This window comes from Lissotriton vulgaris, chromosome 7 (genome assembly GCF_964263255.1).
Source record: "Lissotriton vulgaris chromosome 7, aLisVul1.2, whole genome shotgun sequence".
Lineage (NCBI taxonomy): Eukaryota > Metazoa > Chordata > Amphibia > Caudata > Salamandridae > Lissotriton > Lissotriton vulgaris.
In genome coordinates this window covers 749,294,358-749,303,945 of record NC_141695.1, presented here as the reverse complement: position 1 = coordinate 749,303,945, position 9,588 = coordinate 749,294,358, and the positions used below count along the sequence as shown (strand labels likewise).

The following is a 9,588-nucleotide window of genomic DNA, read 5'->3' as shown; positions in this document are numbered from 1 at the left end:
ACCATGCCCCTCCCCACATCACCACCCGGCAGGTACTCCCACTACCGACCGCAGCTGCTCGTGCCTAGCTCAGGTTATTTTAAGATGTAACTTTGTGAAGAAATTCATAAAAACAGTCTGACTTCATTACTAAAGCAAATTAAAACTGGCTTACAGTGCCTCAGTGTTGGTCCGCACTGTGGGGGCACCAGCTTATATGTTGTTTAGGAAACCTGAAAAAATTAATTTACATCAAATCATCAAAGCAAACATTTCACCAACTCAAATGCTGCAGCTTTCACTCAAAGATCAGACGTTTGCCATTTTATTTTGATACAATTTATATTTATTGCAAAACATTAATACACAAAAGGGGCAAGTTTCACAAAAATAACTTTTTGTAAAAAAAACCTCGCCTACAGAGGAGAAATATTGTTTCAAAGTTAAACCTTTTTTAAGTTAAAGAAATACGTTAAAATAAAAGAAAGGGCGCTTTAACTTAGAAATGAAAAATGACACAATAAAAGAGTGCTTTAAAGTTCAATTTTGCCGAATCCCTACCACTGTTAACGCAAGTGTGCATTTTGTAAAAAAAAATATATGTTGATCTCTTTTAAAACAGTGATTGAAATGATCAGCTACAGGGAAGCAAGTCTAGCACACGATCTGTATTCTTAATTAAAAAAAGAACGCTTCCATCTCATTTTCTTTTGCATGGGCATTACAGCATATGGTTTCGGAGGAAATGGGGTGGAGAGAGTGTTCTGTGCAGATGCTAGTTTGATGAAACAGTTGAGAAGTCGAAGCAATACAGTGGGGTGTGCTGGATCCGTTAAATTCCACCCATCAAAAATACACCTCGTTTTTCAACAGAGGAAAGTGTTTGTAGAAAGAAAGAGGGAAGCAGGTTCAAATAAAACAAACAAATGACACATTTAAGAAGAATGGAGATAAATAAAAAAAACAGTTTACAACTGAGTCATAATTTAACAATAAACAGAGTACCCTCCGGCAACATGTCGATATCTGAAGACACGTTGTTAGCAAATTTCCAGAAAAAAAAACGTTACCGATATGGTTTAGTACAAAATAAATAATGTACATGTGGTGAATATTTCATGGGTGAGCAGGGATGTCTTACTTGGAGGGGAGTGTTGACAGTATAAGGACACTTGCCCCATCTGTTGTGCACATGGTGCCCACACAGAGTGGTGAGCTGGTGGCTCGTCGGTCTGTGCCAAGCCTCCAGATGGCAGGTTTGGCCATCTCCCGCCTAGATACGTCCACTGACCACCCTTCAGTGCCAAAGTTTCAAAGGTCACTTAAGTGTTATGTAAAGCACGTCTTTCCCCCATAAGGCTACTGGTGTTTAGAGATTTGTTTTTAGAAAATATATTTCTATAGCTATATACTCTTTGCGGCTTTACTGTGCCAGTGCTGGCCAGAAACCAACAAGCTACATCCAAAAGTTCTTTCTCAAGGCAATATCTCATTCAGCGTCACAAGATACAGAATGAACAAAAGCTAAACAAAACAAAGGTTAGCTTTTTCAGGTAATGCAAAGAGTTGTACAAAATACCTTCGATTGCATGAAAGCTGGGTATACAGCACCAGGAGGAAAGAGTTTAGCTGTATTGAGGGAGAGCAATAAGAGCATTTTAAAAGAATTTCCCAAAAATAATGTAGAATTCTTCACCAAAAAGTGATGAAACATACACAGTATATACTACAATGTGTGGATTTAATTCTGCACACAAAGGCCGTTTCAGCAGAAGCAAGGCTGGGCCTGAGGCTGCAAGTAGGCTGGATTCAGAGACAGAGCCTGATACTTTTCTCCTGCAGCAGTTTTGACTTTTGTCTGCAGAATTACACCCATGGCATTCAAATGGAAATTATTCCTCACAGAGGATTTTCTCTTTTGATTTCCTTAGTTGCTGTTATATAAAAAATAATTACAAAAAAGTTCTATAAGGCCAACAAAATGAGCTATTGTTCCCAACTCATCATTTTCTTCCGTTCCAGTCTTCTTCTGACCAAAGGTCACAGTTCACTTCTGAGATGTCCCTTGGAATGTACCAAGTCCACCTGATCCTGAGGGGGCAACAATCCCCTTCGAATGCTCGTCTGACCACTCTTCTGAGCCCAAGCTGTAGTGCAGAGGACAAGTTCTTGGACCTTCCAACATGGTTCTCACCCACGATGGCCCCTTCCATGTCTCATTAGTCTTGGGAGGAGTCTGAGGCATCTAAGGCCGGGTGAGCTGTGTGTAGACTGGCTGCTCCCAGTGCTGGGGGCTGTGGGTCTGTGGAATGGAGGGGACCCCTGTGGTGTCAGCAATAGGGGTATACATAGGACGCTGCGTGGGGTTCATGTAGGAAAAGGTGGAGTAGAGATTGGAGCTCTGGCCAGCAGCATGGCTGTAGTAGGTGTTGGAGCTCTGGTGGTCGGTGTAGTCATACTGAGCACGTGTAATAGTAGGGTAGGTAGAGTTGTAGTGCTGCAGGTTGAAAGGGCTGTAGCTCAGCTGCTGGGGAGAGTGCTGCTGCTGCTCGCTGTAGTGTGTGGGGCTGAGTTGTTCCGTCTTGATGTGTGTCCTCTGCTGTGCCTGGCTCTGCTCGCTGCCCAGTGTGGTCAACGTGTGCTGCTGTTGCTGTTTGGCCAGCCAGGCATGGGCTGGACCACCAGGCTGGGGAGCAGCTGTGCTGCCAGCCCCATAGCTGTTGGTGTAGGTACCTGGTCCCGCCGGCCCGTGAGTCGCGGGCACGCCTGGGTGGCTGTTGGGCGGAAGGTATTGATCGAACTCCTGGATGTCGATGGGAGTGAAGTTGGAGATGACGTCACTGCTCAGCACCGAGATGTCCACATCCCCAAAGTCAATGTGGGGAGGCTGTCTCCCTTCCTCCTGGAGGGGGCGCCCTTCTCGCTTCAGGTCTGGCTTCCCAGGTTGCACGTCGGTTTTTGGGGTTGTGGGTGGTGTAGGTGGACCTTGGGACTGGCCTAAGAGAAACAAAAAAAACAAACATAATTAAGCACGACTGCTAATTTCTATAATACAATAATTTGCTTCAGTACGTATTATTGTTTTTGCTACTTTAACATAATGGCCTCGGCCCCCAAGAGAAAATATATATTCATTTGTGAACCTTTTTTAACAATAATTCTTCATTTTTGTTTTTTCCTGTACTGGATGGAGATCACATTTAGTCACTGAAGGTAGGGGGAGACACGGGAGGAAGGACGGGGGCAGAGGTGTGGAGGAGGTGGTGAGGGGTATGGCAAGAGGGGTGGACCTATAGATGGCGAGAGGAAGCTTTGGGGGCACAAAGAGAGGGGTGGAAGTAAAGATAGGGCATGGGGAGGTGGGCATGTCGAGAAATTAGTGTATCGATCCAGTGGTGAGGGGAGTGGAAAAGTATCGATCCAGTGATGAGGGGAGTAGAAATGGAGCAAGGGAGGCGAAAGGGGCGATTGAAATAGATGAGGGATAGGAGTAAAAGTGGGAAGTGGGGAACCTGATGGAGAGGTGTGGATCTCAAGATGGCGGAGGAGGCAGAACGGGTGCGCGGGCTGGCGGGTCGCGGGGGGGGGGGGTGGCCGAAAAAAAATGTGAGGGAGGAGGGGCACCACGAGGGATAGGAGTAAACATGAGACGAGAAGTAAGTGGGGTGTAGGGGGAGGGGTTAAAAATGTGGAGGGGAGGCAAACAAAGGTGTTTAGAGAAGGGGCAACAAGTTGAGACAGAAGTCAAATGTGTGCAGGTAGAGGTGGACCCACCGAGGAACGGCGTGGTGTGGCTCAGGTGGGTGGCAATGAAAGGGGATTGGGGGACTCAATCAGAGTGTTGGACGTAAAGGGAGACGAAAGGATGAGGGACACGGGATGTATCATGAAGATGAGTGGAGAAGAAGGGTACCACCTGCGGAATCACAGTAACGGTGGGTTGAGAGGGTAGAGGGGTTACTGGGGCTGGGGGGGGGGGTATCAAGACCTGTGAGCTGCCAATGCCTGTAGACATTCAACAGCTGTTCTTTCGTGATCTTCCACTTGGTTTTGCCCAACCCACATATACAACACACTCTCTGCAAGGTATACAATGCCATTAAGCATACGAAAACAGATGTGCTCCTTCTATTAATTTTAAAAAGTCACTGAAATAGCTGGAAAACCATAATTGCACGAGGTGAACTGTGAGCTAGTCACGTTCTGGAAACGAGGCGCTATCAAACCACTGCGGCCCATTCGCTGAAATGTCAATCGGGCTCAGTGACAGAGGTGTCCAAGAGGGCGGGCATCAACTGGGTCAAGGGTTAATAGGGCGATTTGTTATTTCGCCACAGGTGATTGAAGGTGTGCAGAGGAGCCCGGCTTTCAGGGCCCCACGAGTGTCAGAGATCCCCAGGCCATCTACAAACGGACGCACCTCCACGCCTACTTTAATGAGCCTTAGATATGATCTAAAAACAATACCCAAAGCAACTTCAGCTGTGAGGATTTGGGATGAGCTTGTCAAGGCTTGAAAAAAAATGGAAGATGCTTGGAAACTTTTGGGAAACGTTAGGAACTATTGAGAAGTAATGTCAAAGCTTGGACAACCGTATAATAAGCTGAGGAATTAGAAAAACGTTTGGGGAGTGAGGATAAGGGTTAGCAATGTTTAAAGAACGACGGCGAATGCCGACAAGCATGCAAATGAAGCTTTTGTGGCTTTTCTTTATGATGTTTGAGCCACTGTTCACGCAGTGGTGCGTGACTAGAAATAAGGAACTATTCAGGAAGCACAAGGAATATTGTTGAATGCCCTTTTAAATAAGATGGAAGACTAAAACCAACTAGTAACTCAAATAGTCAGGAAGTGTTGAGGAGAAGCGTCTGAAGGGTGGGCGGTGCGTCTAAGTTTGTGAATGACTTGGAAGCGATGGGGAACATCTGTGGGGACACATAAGAGACGTGAACATGTATGAAGCAGGAGTCTTCCTTACCAGAATGCTCCCCGGGCGAGTGCACTTCGCTCATGCCGGAAGAGGAGTGCGGCGAGTCGGCCTGCAGCGCCTTGAAGATGGCGTTGGGAGAGATGTGCGTCTGCTCGGAGCCCTCCTCCTGCTCCGACTGGCCGTTCTTGACAGACTTCCGCCTGCGGGGTTGGTACTTGTAGTCCGGGTGGTCCTTCTTGTGCTGGACTCGCAGCCTCTCGGCTTCCTCCACAAAGGGGCGCTTCTCCCCCTCATTCAGTAACCTGAGGGAAAACAAGAAGAGCGGACCGGTCAGCTGACCGCTGGTGGGCGCTACAAAAGCAAGCAAAGCATCACTGTCCGTGGTACGAGAGCTCCAAGGACACTCCAGATAGCAAACACAGACGAGTTAGAACATGCTCCCCCACTGCCCGCTTGCCCATAGTTACACAGACATTATTACATGCTCTGTTCTCCGGCGCCTTGAAACAGCCTCGTCAGCATGCAGCGCTGCACGGCTAACTTACATGAAACAAGGGTAACTTTTGAAGGCTGTTTGTTCCCAGTGTTTGTTATTTTAATTCTATCTGCACCCTCGAACACAAATGCCCCTTAATCCTTCCGACACACACGTGCACGCGCGCCGACTTCGTTCTAGTATTTATCTTTCAAACTCCACAGGGAAGTATTTTGCAATGGTGCCGTAAAACCCGTTTAAAGGCTGAACGGCGCCTCCACCGCTTTGCAGGGAGTGGAGGGGGCATTCAAAACAATGCCATAAAAGTAACCACGAGGAAGCCGTTGAGTCGCAAGTGCGGGGTTGGCAGCGGGAGGTGTGGTTTCGAAGCACTACGCTCGGTCTCCGCTCGCCCTGGAGACCCTCGTCACATACAAGTCTGCAGCGTAAGACAGGGCGTGCGCTTCTTCCATTCTTAGTGCTGAGTTCTTAATTAATATATGCACGAGAAGTGCGGACTGCCTACCTCCGCCACGACCCCCCCCCCCCCTCCTACACACTGAGCCTGAGCCAATGCCTGGCTGTGGCTGAGCGTCTGCCTTTACAGTGCCGCTGCTCATGTATCGCACTCGCACAGTTCCGAGAGTATAACAGGTATACCCCAAAAAGAAGCGCAGCTGACTCATACACAGCCACACGCAAACTCCAAAATTCTGCCCTAAAGTGAAGCAAGTCTGGCTCTAAAGTGATGTCACTCCGGCTGTCTTTAACCCGGGGGTACTGCCGGAGCTCTAGTGCACTGAAACAAATGCACGTCTGGTATACATACACAAATGCATAGTTAGCACGCAAATACATGGCTGAAACACACATGACACCCACAGACAGCAAACACCAGACAGGACTAACCAAGACACACACAAACGACGGTATGGATGCATACATATGCACGACTGACACCCACACAGTGTTGACCTTGCAGTAATATCTACACGAGGTTTGTGTGCACCAGCAGCACGCATAGTGCACACACGAGGTTTGCAGTGACAGGGCGGCACAGAGAGGGCTGGTACAGTGACGTTAAGACATCTTTGCACGGGGTTGGGTGCATTGAACGTGATTAGTAACCCACGCCACACATATGTTTGCAGAGTGGGCTTGAGCGCAGACAACAGAAGTGTGGTGGCAGTGTGCATTGCTTTGCATTGTAATGCCTGCAAGTGACTGCATTGTGCTTGTGACCCGAGTATCTCTCATATGAGATTACATACAAAGGGGTTCCACTGCAAGCACAAGTAAGGCGCGCACAAACGAGAGCCCTGTGGCAGCAGTTTCGCGTCAGGGCCCTGCCAGCTGCATTCTCACGTCAGCAGCGCGGAAGCAGCCCCGCGTTTACCATGTGAGAATCACTCTGGGAGAGAGAGGGCGCCTCTCGGCGGCCCGACATATCCCGCCAACTCAAAGACACAAGTAGAATCCGGGGGGCAGACTCTCTCCGCCATGGACGCACCCCCTCCCACCTCGCTGCTTCAGCGCCCTCACGGGCTGACCGGACTGTGGCAGAGGGGCTCGCTAGTGCCGAATAGCACTTCGTGGGACAGTGACCATGTGGCACAAAAACGTCATCATTGTGACCTAAACAAAGTCTTTTAAACACAATCACCAACTGCCCCAGGCAGCCTAGAAAGCGAGGTTGCATCTCGTCCCGGCAGTAATGTCCCCCGCCTTTTACTGGGACCAGAATCCGCAGGAAGTTTATTCCACCCTCCCCTGAAACAGATGTAACCACCAACCAGTCCTGCGAGAAACTGGCCTAGCAGCGAGGGTGAGAATCAAGTTCACCCAACCGCACTGGAGGTTTTCTGGAAACCAGACCCCCTTCCCATAAAATACAATCCCTGCTTCCAGCAGAGGTTACGTGACGTCACTTTTCTTCAAGTAACCATGCAAGCATAGTGAACGTCTGGTATAGCTCGTTTCCAAGTCCTCGCCCCTTCTCTATGCATGTGTATTCAGCCATTCAATCCGTCTGGTGTAATATCGTTACTGTCACCCAGCTCTGACTCCCGGACACCTCTGATAAGTGATATATATCTATCTGTCTTCGTGCAACATTTACAAAACTCATTTACCAACGGTGAAATATACCGTGCGACCTTATACTAAAAATTCCGTATGCCCTTGAGTGCGTTCGCCACATCACACATGCACACTGATCACGGATAACCCACACTTCAGGTAGACAAAACCTTCAATTGAAACCTTTGCCCCACAGTGATAACCAGCAACACATAGCATAGCCTAAGCCCGTTGGCCAGAGGTAAGTACTCCGGGCGGCGGCCCCTTGATCCTTGCCCCCATTCCTCGTGCATTTACCGCCCAGGGCAAGTCAGCAGGACACAGTGTACCCATGCCCATGCCCCCAGAGCCTCTCGCCAGCGCGCCATGTCAAGGACAACCCCTTGCCCACCCTTGGGACTACCGCTTGCGCAGAAGTACGCTCTATGCATCACTTCCCCCTGCCTAGTCCCCTTTCTGCAGAGCTCTAGTGCAGTCAGCGCTCCAGTCTACTGCTAGTTTGTCACTAACACCTCGGAAAGCAGTCCCGGGATTCGATACACTCAACCATGCAATGCAAACTCTTCCACGAGACTTTTCTCTCTGATGAACAGCGCCCAGAAGCATCGCGAGCGCCCAGAAGCACCGCGAGCGCACAGAAGCTCCTTACGCGCCCAGAAGCCGCACGCGCACAGAAGCATCTCGAGAGCCCAGCAGCTCCGCACGCGCCCAGATGCACAGCCAGCCACAGCGCTCCGCCTCAGCGCGCGTGACGCACACACAGCCGCTCGCTCGCTCGCGCGCTCACCTCCAGAGCTTGCCCAGGGTCTTGCTGAGCTCGGCGTTGTGCAGGTGCGGGTACTGGTCGGCCAGCTTCCTGCGCGCCGCCTGCGCCCACACCATGAAGGCGTTCATGGGCCGCTTGACGTGCGGCTTGTTCTTGCTGGAGCCGTTCACCCGCACGGGCATGGGCACCAGCGTCCAGTCGTAGCCCTTCAGCACCTGGCTGACCGCCTCGCGGATGCAGACGGGGAACTTGTCCTCATCGTTCTCCTTCTTCAGCTCCTGCAGCTCGCCCTTCGGGAAGCCGTTCTCCAGGGGCCGGGTGTTCTCGGCGTCCGAGCTGGAGCCCGAGGGGCAGGGCGAGCCCGCCGAGTCCTCGGACATGGAGGGGCTGGGGGCTCCGGACAGACACTTCTCCTGCTCCTCGGTCATGTTCATGAAGGGGTCGAGCAGATTCATGCGAGGGGTGGGAGGAAAGAGGCGTGCGCCCAGGAACAGCGGCGAGAAGCGTCTATAGTAGAGTGGAGCGCTGCTCTGCCCTGCACAACCTCTGCACGAGACAGTCTCTGGCGAGGGTCTGCACAGGCATGCAGATGCAATGCCTGGCAGCGAAGACGGGTGCAAGCACAGGTGAGCTCAGGAACCGCAAGAGGAGGGGGACTTGGGCCCCAGTTAAATATAGCGAGGGCTCAGCTCAGTAAAAGGTCTTCGCCCAGCAGTCTCTGTTGAGAAGGGGTGCAGGGGCGTGAGGGGGGCGCAGTATCAGCAACCAAGAGCGCACCGTCGGCCCCAGCGCCGCTGTCACCTTCTCTTATCTAAGTTCTGCAAAGGGCCACTTGATGCGCGCGTCACTTCTGCAGCTGCTGAGGACAGAAATCCCTGGCTGTGCCTCTGGCTCCTCCGACTCTCCTCAGAAGTTCTGCTCCGCAGCTCTCCCTCTGCAGCCAGCACCCGCTTCTTATATCAAGCCTCCAAAATGAGCTCTCGGCCAATCGGGGCAGGGCTTCGAAGGCTGGCACGCTGCTCATTGGGTGCGGGTTTCCTTTCGGAGATGAGGGGGACTTGGAGCAGAGGGGAGGTGTCGTAGGAGGAGGGCTGGGGCTCTGCGAGGAGAGGTGGGACTGGAGGCGGACCGGGAGCTACGAAATGAGGGAAGGTGGGGTGGTGGGAGGCCCGGGATCTCTGGAGTGCAGCGGAGGTGGGGTGATGTGAGAGCTGGGGGGCGGGGGGCAGTGAACCGAGCTCCTTCGGCTGCAGAGACCCTGCTGCCCTAGACAGAGGTGCCTGCCTGCTGGTGCTGCAACCAGCAGCGCTCCCTGGAGACGGAGGGGGCCGGGGCTCTGGTAGCACCTCGCGGCAGCT

The 9,588-nt window shown here is 51.3% G+C and overlaps 1 protein-coding gene across 1 annotated transcript; it reads right to left on the bottom strand.

Moving 5' to 3' along the window:
- Window positions 1-317: 317 nt before the first annotated feature.
- Window positions 318-9,180, bottom strand: SOX9 (SRY-box transcription factor 9). The gene is made up of 3 exons (XM_086930980.1): window positions 8,252-9,180; window positions 4,959-5,212; window positions 318-2,976 (listed from the first exon to the last, which is right to left on the bottom strand). Exons 1-3 carry the CDS (start codon window positions 8,683-8,685, stop codon window positions 2,225-2,227), a joined length of 1,440 nt encoding a protein of 479 aa, XP_086787106.1. The 5' UTR covers window positions 8,686-9,180; the 3' UTR covers window positions 318-2,224.
- Between the last annotated feature and the right edge of the window lie 408 nt (window positions 9,181-9,588).

Excerpts from the sequence above, each read along its gene's own strand:
- SOX9 (XM_086930980.1), bottom strand. The coding sequence starts at position 8,685 with ATGAATCTGCTCGACCCCTTCATGAACATGACCGAGGAGCAGGAGAAG. Across the intron at positions 5,213-8,251 it reads ACCCTGGGCAAGCTCTGGAG|GTTACTGAATGAGGGGGAGA; the intron begins GTGAGCGCGCGA and ends GTTTTCCCTCAG. Across the intron at positions 2,977-4,958 it reads CTCGCCCGGGGAGCATTCTG|GCCAGTCCCAAGGTCCACCT; the intron begins GTAAGGAAGACT and ends TGTTTCTCTTAG.